General features: G+C 40.0%; 1 protein-coding gene across 1 annotated transcript in view; it reads left to right on the top strand.

The window, feature by feature from the left end:
* The window catches only part of LOC146484406 (UPF0415 protein C7orf25 homolog), a 32,119-nt gene extending 15,206 nt beyond the window's left edge, over window positions 1–16,913 (top strand). Inside the window, exons 4-11 of the mRNA XM_085104919.1 lie at window positions 1,805–1,898; window positions 7,918–8,041; window positions 9,370–9,451; window positions 9,977–10,052; window positions 11,257–11,347; window positions 12,935–13,028; window positions 14,605–14,685; window positions 15,592–16,913. Of these exons, the coding sequence (XP_084961045.1) occupies window positions 1,805–1,898; window positions 7,918–8,041; window positions 9,370–9,451; window positions 9,977–10,052; window positions 11,257–11,347; window positions 12,935–13,028; window positions 14,605–14,685; window positions 15,592–15,720 (771 nt within the window). The 3' untranslated portion in view covers window positions 15,721–16,913. The remainder of the gene's footprint in view (window positions 1–1,804; window positions 1,899–7,917; window positions 8,042–9,369; window positions 9,452–9,976; window positions 10,053–11,256; window positions 11,348–12,934; window positions 13,029–14,604; window positions 14,686–15,591) is intronic.
* Window positions 16,914–17,617: the final 704 nt, after the last annotated feature.

The raw sequence follows: 17,617 nt of genomic DNA, 5'->3' as shown, positions 1-17,617 counted from the left end.
TTCTGTTAAAAATGTGTCATTCTTTTTGTTTAATGCTATTGATAAATCAAAATACTTGATTGCTTGCCAACAGTGGACGAACAGACTTTCAGCAAAAAGCATGCAATCAGTTGCAGGGGTTTCCTTTTCTTCCTTCCCCCCTTCCCTGCTCCATGTTTCTTTTTTATTTGCTCCTTCTCTCAGGAGCTTTCATTTGCTTGTTGCGTTTGTTTCGAAAACAAGATGCCTATACTGGCATTTACGCGTGATGCAGATTCATTTATTCCAATTGTATGATTCGCAGACTGATAAAACTATCCTTGCTAATGGAATAGTTTCAGTCACGATGATCGCGTTATGTTGTTTCCCTTGTATTTGTACTGGAAATCCATTAGTGATTACGATTTACGATAACGTAAGCTTATAAATGACCTCTTCTCAGTCTCATCGTGGTTCTACAAATGTCAAACAAAGCATGATTCCTTCGCCAGGAACTCTCCAATTTCCACTGTGTTAAATGTCGAGTGCTTCTTGGAAGTTATTCTTTCGATTTACCGCTTTTACTGCGGAAAGTGCCATGTCACGTCGTAAACAAAATTATGCAAATTTCTGGTGAAATAAACATTTATGATGCAATCCAACCTGACTTGCACGTGATTCGAAGTTGCAGCCAATAAAAATCACACAATTCTTTCGGGACGGGCACCGGATACGGGAAAGTTAAAAAAACAAGGCAATTTTTGACTCCCAAGATGACGAAAGGAATGCGGTCCCGAATTTAAGACGCTGGCTGACTACGTCATCCCGCGTTATAAACGACTGCACGGCAGGCCTACAATCTTGGACAAAACTGTTGAGAAAGTGTTTGTTGACCTGCAAATTCCATTGCTAGGGTGATGCATTAACAAGTCAACCCCCTCCCCTCTCCCTTACCAGTGAAGGTTCACCTCTGCAACAAAGGCTGGGTAATGTCCAACCTTCAAAACAACATTGAATGAAGGGGAGAGGGGATTGAAGGTTTCCTTAAGGGAGATTGAAATCTGTGGGCACAATTCACATGTGTCTCAACCACAGTTTTGTCCAAGATTGTCTCTGAAGAATTTTGCAGTTTTAGTGGACATGTTTTGCTCAGAAAAGTCCATTAAATTAATTCATGATTGTGTGACTTATGAAAGCAGATTTTTTTGAAACCATTTCAGTTCATTTTGGTTACCGCATAAATGTTTTGTAACCTTTTATGGGCGAAGTTCTGTATGCCAAGCTGCCGTATTTTAACTTGCAAGCAAACTTTCTATCTCTGCGGCTTCCACAGGCAGAGTTTATATGAGCTAACTGAACATTGTTGGTATTATTACGGGTGTCATCTCACTCTAAATGTGTCTCTGTACTTCTAGTGGATATTTTAAAGCGTAGTTGTTGAATAGAATAGGTTTTCAAAAATATCCAAAACAGCCTGTAAAGCTGCGCTGAGTGTAAGTTTTGGGTGATAGGCTGATGCTGTAAATTCTCGTGCTAATTTCCTTTAGTAGAAAGGAGAGCATTTTCAAGGAGGTTTACATGGTAAAACAAATGCTACATACTGTATCTGTTGAAGCAGGGAAATTACTATCAAACGGGGTGATGAGCATAACTGATATTTAGGCATTTTTAATTGAGGATGCCACAACACAGAGGCCTGAAGCAAATGGCACGTGACAATGAATATCAGAACAAGTTAAAGAATTTTTCTGATTTTTTTGCAAAAAAAATATCTAATATTATATACTGTATATACCACTTTTGCATAAAACCCCTCAATTGTACTGCCACATTTGTAATTAAACAGGAATTACAAGAAGCTAGTAAGCAACACCCAGTGCACTTTTCACCTCCGCTTGTTATGCTGTCTTGTTATAATGGGATCACTGAATCTCTAGCAAGTGAGTATAAATTTATTTTTGTTTACGTATTCATTGATATAGCTACTTCAGTATTGTCCCTGTGAGGGTCTCCTTAAAGAAACACCCTTCTCTCTCCACCAGCTATAAAAATCCATTGGCAATCAATTGCCTTTAGCTAAGAGATAAGAAGAAGAAGAAGTAGAAGAAGAAAAAGAAGAAGATACTTTTATTTAAAACAGGGTAATTCCTTCAGTAATTTTAAAAACAAAATTACTGTTATCAACAGAAGCCCTCACACCTGATTACAAAGTTAAAAAAAATTCTAGAAATACTAAAAAGATCACACACATCAAAATGATAGAAATATAAAACTATTAAAAATCTACAAAACTACAGATTTTGATAAAAAACCATGCCACCATGATAGAAAAATGCCTTTTTTGTTGACTCTAATAATATTTAACTCTCGGTAGTCTAATGTGGTTGCTCTGTCTAGTAGTCCTTTTGATGCAATCCTTATTAAGCTTAAAATAATTGATAAAAAATTACGGACAAATGTTCTTCAGTACTTTCTTAACTAAGGCTAGAACTTGTTTCTCTCGTCCATAAGATAAATTTTCATATTTCAAATACTCTAGGGATTTATCGGTTTTTGATTTCATGACAATTCTAGCCGCGCCTCTCTGGAGTTTTTGCAATTTGCTTGAATTTACAGCACCTCAGCAATTCCAGGCTGTGTCACAATAATCAAAGATAGGGAATATAGAAGTCTTATAGACTTGATCCACAGTTTGCATAACTTAGGTTCTTTCTGGTGCAGCCAAGCATGCCTATCCTTTTAACTAAGTAAGTTGGTGTACAACAGTGCATACTGGAGACTACTTATTCCCTGCTACTCCTAGTGGAGCATAGGTCCATGGAAACTGCAGCCCGCCATCTCGATCTGTTTTGGGCTAGCGTTTCTAGCTCCCTCTAGGTATAGCCTGCCTTGCCCACCTCATCGTCTACTGTTCTCCTCCTGCTGTTCCTGGGCAACCTCGCCCTCTCTTACCCTGTGGATTCCATCTCAGTGCATGCCTGGTGATATTGCTTGTTGGTTCTCTGAGCGTGTGCCCGATCCAACCCCACTCCCGCCTTCTTATCTGGGTGTCGATTCTCTCCTGTTGAGCTCTTTCCCACAGTTCTTCATTCATTATGACCTCTGGCCAGTGGATGCCCATGATGGACCTCAGGCATCTGTTGACAAAGGACTGCAGTCTTCTGGAGGTTTCTTTGGTTGCCCTCCATGTCTCTGAACCATACCGCAGGACAGACTTCACGTTGGTGTTAAATATCCTTAACTTGGTCTTTCTGGATATCACCTGTGATCTCCATACAGGCCTCAGTATTGCAAAAGCAGTTCTTGCCTTCCCAATCCTTGCCAGTATGTCCCAATCAGACGTACCATCGATCCTTGCTGATGTTGCTGTCAAGGTATGTGAAGTCCCCCACTTCATCGATTGCTTCCCCATCCAGCTTGATGTTATCTACATTCCTGGTCTTAACCCTCATCACCTTGGTCTTGGATCTGCTGAGCCTAAGGCCCGTCTTAGCTGAAATCTTTGCAAGTCGCATTACCTTGGCTTGCATGCCCTGATGGTTATGGGAGAGGAGGGCAATGTTGTCTGCAAAGTCCAGATTTTCCACACGGGTTGTGAGGGTCCACTGTATGCTATCACGATTTGCCTCTGTCGTGCACCGCATTATCCAGTCAATGGATAGCAGAAACAAAAAGGGCGACAACAGGCATCCCTGGCACACTCCTGTTAGCATTTCAAACAGCTCAGAAAGTACCCCATTGTGGATAACTCTACAGGTGCATTTCTCATAGCTCTTCTGTATAAGAACGATTTAATTCTTAGGGATGCCTTAGTGCTGTAACAGTTTCCACAACACTACCCTATCAATGCTGTCAAAGGCCTTCTCATAATCCACAAAGGTCACAAACACGGGAGAGTTCCACTCAAGAGACTGCTCCATAGGGTGGCTATGTGATCCATACACGACCTTTCCTTCCAGAACCCAGCCTGTCTATCTCGCAGATGGTCGTCCACCTCTGCTTTCAGTCTCTCCAGGATTATCCTGTTCAACACTTTTCCAGCAGTTGATAACAGCATGATGCCTCTCCAGTATGCCTCTCCAGTTCTTGCACTCCTTCAGAACTCCCTTTTTCAGGAGCTTGATCACATAGCCTTCTTTCCAGTCCGTCTGGTATCTCATTTGTTTCCCAGATCTTATCAAAGAGGTTGTATAACATTTCAGCCGAGGTTTCCAGGTCTGCCTTGATGGCTTCTAGTGGTATGCCATCTGGACCAGCTGCCTTTCCATTCTTCAGATGTCTGATGGCTCTCTTGACCTCCTCTTTACTTGGTCTGCTCTCATCAACCTCCAAAAGTGTGTCGGCAGGTGCTTTGTCTGGAATCTCGCTCGGCGGTGGTCTGTTCAGGAGTTCCCTGAAGTAGTCAATTGGTTAACTACTGTTTGGTCCTTCCCCTCGCTCAGGTGTTCCTCGTTTTCCTGCAGACTTGCTAACACCTGGTACTTGTTGGAGATGGTGAGCTGGAACTGCTTCTTTGTCTCCTCCACCTTCAGTAGGTCGATGTTGTATTTGTAACTTGTCTTCTTTCGGCCGGTGTTGAAGTTCTTCAGTTTCAACCGGCATCTGCCCATGAGAGGGTGATGTTCTGAAGCTATGTCTGCCCCTCTCTTTACTCTGACATCCAACAGCGACCTTCTGAACCTGGATGACACACAGATTTGGTCAATTTGGTTCTCAGTCCAGTTGTCTGGAAACCCAAGTCACCTTGTGGACCTTTTTGTGTGGGAAAACACTTCCTCCGATAACAAGCTTGCTAAAGGAACAAAAGTCAGCAAACAGCTCTCCGTTGTCACTCATTTCACCAAGATCATGTTTCCCCATGACTGGGGAACTAGCCTGACAGTTATCTGCAGTCTACGAATGTTGCACACTGTCCCAAGAGGAATTGGAGATATGTTATCTTAATTTTAGAGTTCAGACTTGAGAACTGCTTACATTCGCTAAAGAACAACATCTAGTATTGAGTTGGAGAAACAGAAAGAAGAAAAAGAGGTAGGAGAAATGTGGAGAAGAGGAAGAAGATAGGGAAGCACTAGGTTGAAGAGGTGATGAGGACAGAGCACATGAGTTGAGGGACCGAACTGTTGAAGCAAAAAGAGGCCATTGAGGTAGCAAGTAAAGAATGTGAGTTGGAGCTTGCACGTTTAGGACAAGAGCATCATACTGCTAGTCAAACACCCAATAGAGAGGACTGCGCTAAAAACCCCCAAGTGTCCATCATTTGTTAATGGCAAAGAGGACGTTGATGTTTATTTGCAGCAATTGAGTAGCTCGCAACCACAGCAAAGTTGGAGAAAAATGCAGCTGGGCTACAAAGTTGAGTGTGCTACTCTCTGGGCAGGCACTGGAAGTTTAGTCTTGCCTGTCAGAGGAAGCTGCTGTTCACTTTGACCAGATGAAGTTAGCCCTGGTGAAAAACATTTGTCTTAACAGAATATGGTTACCGATGTAAATTTCGGCCATGAAAGCCTGAGATTGATGAGATAGAACCTTTATGAGGTGGATTTCACTCTTAAAAACCGAGGAGAATTTGAAAGTGCCAAAGAATTTGGTGATCAAAGAACAGTCAATTAACTCATGTTCTAAGGAACTGTCTGTACACCCTCATGAGAAAGCACCAGAAATACTGAAGGAGATAGCAAAGATTGCTGACCAGTACTTGGGGGCACATGGAAAGCATGTATTTAGTCCTGTGTGTGTCAACCAACCTGCTCACCCTAATAAGGAAGAAAATAGGACGTTTGGTAGTGGCAGTACACAGCTTCACTGCTGTAATGGCCGAGGACATGGGGCTGTGAACTGTCCAACTGTGATGAAATGTTTTTTGGTTGGCAAGCCAGGTCATGAAGCACAGAACTGTAGAGCCACTGGACTGTGGTCAGGAGGGCAAAGCAAAAGTGGTAACGCTGTGCCATTTGATCGAGGTCTTTGGTTCAGTCACCCCTGATACAGAGGACACCGGAAGAGAATCAATCATGCATCCAAGGTGATCGGCTACTTTTAGCCTGTGGATAGAAAATCCTATTTTCTGAGTAGTGCATGTTTTTGGCCCTTGTGGGGAGCCAGGAGCAAGATGCCAGTAGTGAACGGTAGAGTCAGGAAAAAAAGATGGATAAAAAAAATCCCCTTTCTGGATGTTCTGATTGATAACAGTCAACCTCTCTCTCCTATTACCAGGGGCTATTGCAAGAAAACTTTCACCAGTCTATGAACTAAATTATTTTAGTTTTACCCCATTCTCTTACAAACTTGGCTTAATCAGGACCCTAGTCGACAGAACATACAAGATCAACAACACGTGGGTAGGCTTTCATGACGATATCAAGAAATTGTTATTAATTTTACGTTAAAACCTTTTCCCCAGTCATGTCGTTGAGAGGGTCATCAGGCAGTACATTACTAAAACTCAGACCCTTCCTAACATACCTGCTAGTCCTCCCTCCATTTCTACACGATTTTTCAAGTTACCTTATGTTGGGCCCTTCTCTATTTCAGCACAAAACAGATCATGCAAGCTACTTAAACGTTATTTTAACGATCTTGATGTTAAGCTAGCCTTTTCTTCCTTCAAGATCAGTAACATGTTTAGCGTAAAGTACCCTGTACCTGTTGAACTTCGTTCGAATGTTGTTTATCAGTTTACCTGTACAAGCTGTAATTCTTGCTATGTCGGCGAAACCAGCCGACGCCTCTCTACACGCATTCGCGAACACGTAAGCAGGGACAGGACCTCACATATCTATCAACACCTTCAACAATCCGAGGCTTGCCGCAATTCCTGCTCTGCTGAATGTTTCAAAGTTATAGACCATGCGACCACAAAATTCCAGGTCAAGATAAAAGAAGCGTTACACATCTCCTGAGAGCAACCTTCTTTAAACAAGCAACTATACCACGTTAATTTAACTCTCTCGTTCTAATCAACATGTTCTATTGTATACTTCCTTTGTTACCTTTGTCTATTTTGTTATATTCCTAATTTATTGCACGTTTGTTATTTATCTTTGTTTAGCATTACATTATAAATTCAAATGTAACTTCAAATTACTTCTACTTTCAACTGAAGGTGGTCGTTGTACGACCGAAACCTGTCTTGTAAACTCAAATGTGTCGTTATTCTTATAAAACGTTGTGTAATGCTGGGCTTAAATTATTCTACACATATATAGAAAGGCTGCCCGGCGGTCATCAAGTGATGATGGTGTACGTTTTGTGCTACAGAGGAATCATAAACTTCTCAAGTATATGAACAGTGCAAGGTTTCCTAACAGCCATCATATGCAGTGGGCTATGTTCTTACAGAGCTACAACATGAAAGTAGGAGCTCAGCATTGGCGCTAAGTCATACAGTGCAGGAAGGAGATTACTGGCTATCGTATACTGTGTATTTACATGGACTTTTTGCATTGTGATGCTGAAATTTTGCAAATTTCTTCAAGAGGGGATTATATTACGAAAAATTGTTCATCCTCCAGAACCTTGTAAGGAGCAGTCTAGAACTGGACGTCATTCAGCCATGACCTATAAGAACATTCTGGAACGTTTTATTTCTTATGTAGTGACCCTGGTTTAGAAACCTTGTGAAACTACTAAAGTTACTTCGTTAGAGACATTTGTGGAACCTTGAAGTGTATGTAAATAAGTCCAAGAGTTTGTCTGTACAGGGAGGTGTACATTTGCGTTGTAATTTGAGAAATCGATGTTGTGAAAATAAACCAGTCTGCTGCTGAACATACAACTGATCCTGAGTTCTGTCTGGGGACAACCTTGCTCTATATCAACCCTTGTAACAATGCAAAATGTACCCTTTTGGAATGGTATGCCCATATATAATTTTATGTAATTTAATCTTTTTGTTTTGAACATGAAATTTTTTTCTTTTTCTTACCTTATATTATAATGTTGCTGATTTTCATTAAGAGGCTTTGAAAAACACTGGCATCCGTGTAAAAGGCAAAATCTTACCTGACCCTGGAAATGAAGCTTCATCTAGCCATGATGGTGAAACATTTGTACATGACAGCAGACCTGACACTAGACAATGGTAGGTTTTTTGTAACAAACGTTATGTGTAAGGTCGGCATGTTTTATAACAGGGTGGTTGTCCGTGAAGATTATTAATAAGTGAATAAATTACAAGGACTCACAAGTTTCAGGAATCTTAAAAGAAACAATTCTATGGGTGTATATGTGAAGCATGAAACCTTTTATCTTTGGAACTCAATTAACAGGAGCTACTTTAATCTGTAAATGTAGCATTCAACGTTGTACGCACAGAAATCAAAATGGCAGATTAACTGCACGTACAAAACTCATTTTCATTGATCCGTTTTGCCGGTACAGAAACCAACTCTATACTGATTTTCGAGAAGAGACATATTGAAATAACGTCGTTTTTTTTTCTTAATTATTTATTTTTTGAACACTGACTTGTCCAAGAGACAAGTAAGATTTATTACATGCTTGTCCACAACACAAAATCACCTGTCTGGGGCAAGTGAACACTGTGTTGTTTGCACCTTGTATAATAGATGACATATTATGACCCTGTGAAAGCACCATACCCACTTTGCAGCTGCAACCCACTATCACGTTTGATGCTTTTGCTGGAGTGGATTATGTTAGATTAGTGTCAGCTTGTATTATGGAATGACAGCAGCAGGCCTGGACTGTAATGTTACAGTCACCATGTAGCCATGTTCATCTGGCAAACCAGAGACAGAGTGGAGTATTATGTCTACAAATAAAGGCACAAGAAGTTACCTGGGTCTTGCAGTCTTGTAGTAGTCTACTCAGGAAAATTGTTGGTCTCACCATCTTACAGGGTCACACTTGTCATCTCTAGTTTTTTATTCACACAATGTAGTACCAATGTCTGTGCATGTACATTTATAATTTTTGGTGGTAGTGTTTCAACCAATTTGTAACAGGTTGTAGAGCAAGAGCATTTCTATAGTAGTCCTGTTATTCTTTAGAAAGGTCTGGTCACAGAGACTGGTACACCAGTTGGAAATTACCGAAGATATCAAACCACCCAAAATGAATGTTTCCATAATGTGGCCAGGGGAGCTATGTTCATGTCCTTTTTCTTATTTAATTATTTAATTATTTCTTCATTTATGTCAGCTAGCATACCGAATACCCATATATGTAGGTGTAAACATACAGTATACTTAGGCATACCAAAGTGTATCATACACTAGAAATCATGACAATTTCACACTGTAATCCTGTGCCAAGTGAATGTACACAATGTTACATGGAAGTGGGCTGCAAATTTGAAAGCCCCTTGTACACAACTGGTGGAATAATACATACAGTACACCCATACGTTAGCAGCTTTAAAGAAATTAATTTTGTTTCCTGTTTCAGTAACTGTGTTAATCTTGATATCACGACCATGATTGCCTATGTCTCATCACTAACCAATGGAGGTTGTGGATATGTATTCAAGGTACATGTTCATGTCATGTGCATTTGTTGAAAGCAGGACTTAATAAATGAGCAATGTTTTAATGTAATATTATTGTGCTAAGAGGTGCAGGAGGTGTGGTAGTCTTATTAGTGTGCTGAACTCTGGATCAAGTGGTCTGAAATTGAGGATGCTGGGATCATTGTATAGCGACAATTTACTCTTACATCGCCTTTGACACCTTGCTAGCTAATAGGTGCTAGCTAACTGTCAAGGAAACTTTACTAAGTGCTGAGGAGGCAACGAGTAGTGGCCTAGCATCCCGTCTGGGGGGTGAGGGTGGGGGGGGGGGGGTGGAGTCGTGGCATTACTCCTAACTGCTTCATGCTACACAGGAATTGGGATAAACTTTGGCAGTTATGGGCCACTAAGGTCGTGAGCTGTTACCTTCACCTACACTAAGTGGAAACAATCCACAAATTTCCCCCAAAAGATACCGTAATTTTCATATGAGAGTCTCCCCGTTCTGACTTCACAAAGGAATAAACAAATTTTCTTCATTTGCAGGAAGCCATTTTGACTGAACAGGCAAAACAAGAAAGACAGAATCCAATGCTACCCAAAATTAAGGAATTCCTTAAAGGTACATATCTTAAGATAGTCACCAGGTTATTGGTGCTCAGATTATAGAACACTTATAATAAATTTTTATTGAACTTGTATCATGTTTACTTGGTTGTTAAGGCAGAGGTATTTTTATGCGGTTTATGACTAACCTAGCAAGGGCTATTGAAATCCAAAATGAAAATTGGGTAACCACGCATATTTCGGAGATAAATTTTTTTTTTTTTTTCAGAATTAAAGCTTATCTTTGATCAATAATGATTTCTTGAAACATAAGCAAGCGAAACAAAAAAAGCTTATCTTTGTCTAAAAAATTTTCTTTTTGGATTTCATTAGCCTTTTCTACGATTGCCTTTCCTGCATAGTAATAAACCGTGCAAAAATACGTTAGAATATTTAGGCACCATCCTTAAGAAACCCGAGTTTCTCAGACCATCCTAAGATGTTCAGAATGTATGCACAGTAGCAAAAGGAGGCAATGTTCTTAAAGTGGCAGTGTCACTGATATTTAGTGTGCCTTTGATTAGCGAAAAAACACTGGTATGGATGGAAATGTTAAAACAATGGTTCTCAGTAATGTTAACAACTACCCTACGAGTATACGTAAGCTTTTGCTACAGATGGCTTAGATGGAAATGGAATACAACATGAAAAATTCAGCCAATTTTTTCAAGTTCTTCCTTCGTATTTTGGAGAAATTGCAAAAAAAAAACTTATTCATAGTTTCTTTTTCATTTGAGAAATCAGTTAATATTTTCCTCCCGGTGCTCTACGAAAAATTTCATGTTAGAGAAAAGGTTCTATGTTAAATATTTGAGCAGCTTTAATCAAAATACAGCAAAATCCCGGGGGGTGGGGGACTCTCATATGAAAGGGCCGGGGATGCTCGTCGGAAAATTTGAATTAAACCCCTAAAGGAGACTAATCTCGGCGTGGCCCAAGCTTTTTTTTAAACCCCTAAAAGAGACCATTTTAAAACACAGACAAATATACATTTTAATATTTCTTCGCGTGCAACCGTAAATGAGACCCTCACGGCTAAATATAATGGTGTTTTGCTCAGAACACCCTAAGGGAGACCAAAAACCGAAATTTACACCCCCTTAAGCGAGACGACGAGCATTCCCGCCCCTTTCAGTTGAGAGTTCCCCCACCCCCTCCGCCCTCCGGGAGCAAAATCTCCGTGACAGCAACGTAGCAACCATACGTTGATTATTTTCCAGGAAAGGAGTTGTTTGCATGTCAGTCAGCTGTGAGGGACTTCAATGATATTTTGAAGACTGTTGGTGGTGAAAGAGAACAAGAGCGGGCGAGGTAATGGCTGATTTTGAGGTGTTGCCTGCTAAATCCTTCCATTTACCGAAACTAAGGGGCAACTTTCCTTTCAGGGCGGATATTTTTTAAAAAATTCGACTTATAGAGGCGGATCTGCTCGTTTCAGCAAACATGAACGCGAACATGAAAATCTCTAAAAGAGCTTTCCCTAAAAATCCGTGGAAATGCCGTCAGTGAAAGAATAGGAAATTCCACAGTGCGATAAATCTCATTCAGTGTCAAACGTAATAAATCAGTGCGTAAACACTGAATTTACATACAGCCGAACACAACGCGCAAGCACTTTTATCTCCAGCTCCAAGGCAATTCCGTGGGTAAAAGGCTAAGGATAAATAGGAAACAAAAAGTTTGCAATAAATTTCATTCGGGGTCCAGTGTGAGCGATAAGATCGATTCACCGGAACAAACGTAAACACTCAAAATTTGCTTACGCGTAGTGACAACCACTGAGAGTCTACTGAGTACCGCAACGCTAGACGTATTTCTATATTTACGTTCACTTGGATAAAGCCATAATAGCAACTTTAGCAAGATTGAAACCTTCTTCCGATGTTGTAAAACGCTGACAGAGGCAGTCGTTTGGACGTAGAAAGGAATTGCCATGCTGAAAACACCATCGGTCTTGTGCTAGGCAACCAAAATCGTTAACATGTATCAAGTTTCATTCGGCAACAACAGGATGCATTGAACAAAATTTACGGAGGATCTTGGGAGGAACACTGGATGCTCTTTTATTCAATCAACACGGGAGCCCCAATACCTTTCCACTTATACCCAACTTGTGCCATTTTAAGTCCTTCGAAAAACCTCGAAACGCTCTCTTTTAAGTCACAATGTTTTGTCGATTGGCAACCACGTAAAACAATGCACCAAAAAACGTACGCTTCCACCTTTGCGTTGCTTCGCGTATAAAAAGGAATTAGACTGCGCACGTGTAATTTAATTGTTTTGCGCATTAAGCAAATAACTTGAGACATAATCCAAAGTACATGTATCATCACATTCACCAGTTCAATTCACAAGTTCACGCACAGAACAGTACAAGTAGTAGTTGAGTGTCTCCAGCTTGGGGTGCATAAGAACCTTATCCCATAGCTGAGTGATAATAGATGGTACTGTGTCTGCACTGTTCGATGCTGTATATGTAATAGTACTTCAGTATGTAAACTTAATGTCAGTCCATACACCACTGTAAATTACTTGACCTCACTTCTGGTGGGGATGTGTTCATGTAGCACAGCTTAGGAAAATCAAAAGTTGTAAATTGTTTTGTAAACTGGAAAAGAGAGTATTTTAAATGTCCCACCAACAGAAAGCTTTTGAAAATGTCTGTCATTGTTAACATTCAAATGTATTATAGAATGCACCATGATATTGATTGAAACTTTAAAAAACTAAATTATTTTGAGAATGTAAACATGTTATGATTTGAATTTATCTGCCTCTTGAAAGCAAAGGAAATTTATTTTGCCTATTAAAGACAAGATTTTTCCCCTAGATGCTGTATTTTATAGTTACTGTACTTGTCTTGTTTTAGTTCACTCAAAAGTTTAAGTTTTCTCCTAGAGTCTTGCTTGATAAAATCACAATTGTCGCAGACAATCCATCAGCCAGATCCAGCAGCCTACAGCCAAGTGCAAGTATTAAGGAACGTTCAAAGGTAAGAACTATATGTCATTTGCACCAACACGATGATTTCTTGGTGTTAGATGTCTTTACCAACTAAACTAATTAAGACCCAGACTAAAAAGAAAAACACCAGTTATTTTCTTTAAACAGAAGAATCGTTTGCAAACCAAAATAAAGAGCCATCTCTCATAACTTGAAGAGAGTTTACTCAGCTTGAAGTAAAAAAAAATTCTGGTTTGAAATAAGGCCAGTCTTGGTATGAACATGCTGACTGTCATGACACTGTGTCCTAAAGGCTGTATAGTACTTCAGTCCATGCACCACTGCAAATTTCTTCTATTTCATGCGTGACTTGAATTTAAGCTGGCTAATTCATAGAATATTATACGAGCCAAGCCACATTAAATTTACTTTTTCTGAAGTAAGTTCAGGTGTATTCTTCAGCCGCCTAGCTCACACATACATGATACTAAGTAAGTTTATTTAGTAAATATTTTCTTGGCTTTAACTCAGATAGCTTACATAGCTCGAAGACAAGCATAAAACGGCACACTGGCGGGGTTCCTCTTTCTCTTTCTTACAGTTTTTCTCGCTCTATTCGACCGGCAGAGAGAATGCGCATTACCGCGCCACATTCCTCGCGAGGTGACAATTTTGTCCCCACGGGGTAGTTGTTGTCTGAAATCGTGGCGTGATCAAAAACACCTCACCTCTTCCCTACTGGGGCTCAATATGACTCTGGTTCCCAATATTGACCGCTCTCTCGTGTCACTCACGAACTCCATAGTGGCAATTTTGAAGAGCCTTGGTGGTTTTGTGGTTTTCAGAAAAACATTCGTATGTTATGCTTTTTTTCAAGCCGTGAAGTCAGAATGTGATAAGAAAAGAGTTTCATGGGAGAATACGAGGAAGTTTGCAAACGAGTCGTATGTCGAAACTCGCTCTTGCATTTAATAGGCCAATTTACAGTTGTGTGTTTAGTGACCTGGCCTTGGATTGGAAGCGAGGCTGGGGGTGACCTTGTTTTGATACAAACCTCACTGCTTTTCATATGTAAATGCAAACTAGTTAGCATAGAACAGCATGATCTACATGTGACTTTCATTTCTTGCTCAAATTGCCAGTTTTAGAAGTACCATACAAGCTCTTATATTTTTACAAAGTATTAAATTGACATGCAAATTCAGCAAATATAATGTTTGGGTGACCTGTGGGTGGATTTGAGATTATTATTGCTATTATTGATTATTACCATATCATCTCATATCCAACGCGCGCTCGTGGAATAATTATTTTATATTTAAAAATATAATTTTATTCACCTGTTCAATAGTCCATTTTACAGTTGTGTGCTAAGTGACCTGGCCTTGGATTGTTAGCGAGGCTGGGGTTGACCTTGTTTTGATACAAACCTCATTGCTTTTCATATGTAGATCACACTGTTCTTATGTTAACTAGTTTGCATTTACATGTAAAAAGTAGTGAGGTTTGTATCAAAACAAGGTCAACCCCAGCCTCGCTTACGATCCAAGGCCAGGTCACTAAGCACACAACTGTAAAATGGCCTATTCACGAGTTCGCTCACAGAGCGCTTTGATCTTGTCCAGGTGATATTTGGTACTGGGGACTCATTACAAGCCATAACCACCACAGCAAATGTTGCATTCACCAGAGCGGCAACCAGTCAGGTATGTTGGACTTAACTTGTCTGATGTGATCAGCTGTCCCACGAGACTGTCCTGTGCGCCGGCCTTTGTAGCGTTCGTTCTTTCAACAAAAATCGCTATAAACATATATTGTTTGAAAGCTGAATAACTTGGGTTATGACTAATTCCTTAAAGAGGGTTAGAATTTAAGTCTTTCAAAAATGAGGTTTTCGCAAAATTACTTGACTTGAGAAATTAAGTTCCAAGCCCACTAATAATAAACGGAATAAAGCGATTGACATGTAATTGTTTGTTCACGCATTTACCTAAAATACTGTGTCTGAAATATTGGCGCGTGCGTTTGTTCTTTATTTGAAGAAGATAGGTAGGAGAAATTAGTGGCAATGTCTCAGGAATAGACTATAACTTTGAAACGAAGAGGAAAATTCAAAATCCCAGACATGGTATTGTAGGAGAACTACCTCATTAGAGTTCAATCATATTTCAGTTAGCTTGGTCCAGGGGTTCAACCCAGTTTCAGTAGCATGAAGCAACTTTGAGCCTTTATTCCCCCAGTAATGGATGCCAGTCCATTACGGGGTTTATCCTCAATAGTTTGTTGCTGACAATGCAGAGAGCAGCCTTAACCACCACTGACCTTCTTACGGATGGATCGATGGAAACATTCCTTATTTGTTAGTGTTCTACAGTAAGGATTGTATGTGGGTCCTTTCAAATTGGAAGGTGCTGCTATATTTGGGCTGTGTCAATTTTAAACACGCTATCAGTTTACCCTGTTAGCTCAATTCTGTTGTTCGATGTTAAGATTAATGCTTTTTGCCGTCTCTAAAACCCTTCACACACTCTGTAATTTGGAAAAGAAGCCAAGAAATTACGTATACTCGACTAAAATAACAACAAAATTACGTTGATGTGTTTATTTTTTAGGGAATTGAGTTCAGTGTATTCATTCACGAGTCTCGAGCGCTGACTGAGTCCAAGGAATGCCAAGCAACGCTGATGTATGAGCTTGCACAAGATAGGAACACACCAGTGGTTAGGTGGACAGATACTTGAATGTAAAATGTTAGACAAACCTGCTGGCCTATGAGTTAATGAATAACCCAGTTAAGCTGGATGCGTTAGTGCTCAGTGAAGTTCACATGAAAAAGAACGATTCTCTAACTCTCCAGAAAATAGACAAAGAAAGTTATGCCTCGCGCTGCATTGTGATACCAGATGAAACGCTCGAGCTGACTGTGTTTGATCGCAATATTTTAAAATAGTTCACGTGTTTGCCAAGACATTCTGCAGTAGCCGAAGTATTTATTTGCCTTTGGTGGCTCAATATAGAGAATATGGAGAGATGAATCAACAGAATAAATGGGCTTACACCATTTAGCGAAGCGAAATGGAACAAGAAGATTGAAAGAATTCGCTTCACAAATACTGATTTTGCTTATAACAAAGTTTCCCTTCCAAAGAATGTGAGAATTAAATCAATTTTGCACAATGGTTAATATTCTGGTTCTTGTATCGAAAACATGTTTCCCAATAAAAGCTGCTGTGAATGCCAAATCGACTTTTAAATACGTAGGACAATGACAATCCGTTTCACAAATAGTAGAAATTCTCTGTTTTAACCCGTAGTGTCAAGGACGGTGGCTACTAATACCGAAGTATTTTTGCGCAGATTATGACTATGTGGGAAAAGCAGTTCTTAGCAAGGGCTGTTTGAATCGAAAAAGAAAATTGGGGGTAACCACGCATTTTTTAGAGATAATTAAGCAACAATTATTCTAAAAAGCAGTAAAATACAAAACAATGTATGGCGTTTTTTTCCAAATTGAAGCTTAATTTTATCTGAAAAATGCATGGTTACCCCCAATTTTCTTTTTGGATACCAAAAGCACTGGCTAAATTCTGCTTTCTCCGCATGGTTTTAAACCGCGCAAAAATATCCCTGTATTAGTAGGCACCACCCATAGGAAACCCGAGTATCTCGAGATGCGCAGAGCGTATGCGCAGTAACAAAAGTAGGCACCGTCCTTAATATTCTTGTTACTTCCCATGACAATTTAGGTTGCTGCACCAAACTCTTTCATTTGCTGTTATGTGAAGTGATTGCTTATCAACCTCACTGTATTACTACTATTTTACGAAATTCACTGTCTTAACCCGTTGCATTATGTTGTACATTCTCCATTTTAAATTCCAAGGAAAGTGTAAGAAATTGCACAAGAGTTTGCAACAAAAGTTGTTACAATGTACCTGAACTTGAATGGGAATTTTGTTTTTATTGTTGTTTAGGAAAGAGTGGTTTTCATTTGAGTGCTGTGAAACCAAAACTAAAGTCGTTACTGCTAGCCAATCACAACAGACACAAACAACACAACAAACCATTCAGAATTCGAATTTAATGCGTGTAAACAAGACCAAGCATATGATATCAAGTGGGGACAGATGTCACAACTAGTATGGATTTTGTTTCTGATTGGTTGAGAAATTTGCGCACATTTTGCTACCCAATCACAGAACGTAGTAAAGTAAAACCATAGCCAAAGCAAACGTGAAAAAACGCCTGGATAAGCTAGGCTACTCTGTTTTTCTAGTTTGTTTTCCTACTACAGCTGCGTATGCACCCTTTTACTGAGAAAACCAGGCTAAACCTTGCTTTCCAGGTAATATTTGCCAACCATACCTAGCCTGAAAGCCTGGGGAAACCAGGCGAACCTGGCTTTTCAGGTTATGCTTTCCCACCACACTTACCCTGAAAGTCTGGGAAAACCCGTCTAACCCTGCTTTTCAGGTACGGTGTTTTAACCACACTCACCCTGAAAGCCTGGTAAAACCAAGGTTACCTGGCTATTCAGGTTCTAGTTTGCGTGCTGAAACCAGCTTTTCCAGGCTTTTTGGGTAACGTTTGACCAAGCTAAGCAGGAAAGTCTGGTAAAACCAGGCATACCAGACTCTT

This window comes from Pavona decussata, unplaced genomic scaffold (genome assembly GCF_977016875.1).
Source record: "Pavona decussata unplaced genomic scaffold, jaPavDecu1.1 SCAFFOLD_34, whole genome shotgun sequence".
Lineage (NCBI taxonomy): Eukaryota > Metazoa > Cnidaria > Anthozoa > Scleractinia > Agariciidae > Pavona > Pavona decussata.
The sequence above is the reverse complement of the archived record's forward strand: the minus strand, read 5'-3'. Positions and strand labels throughout refer to the sequence as shown.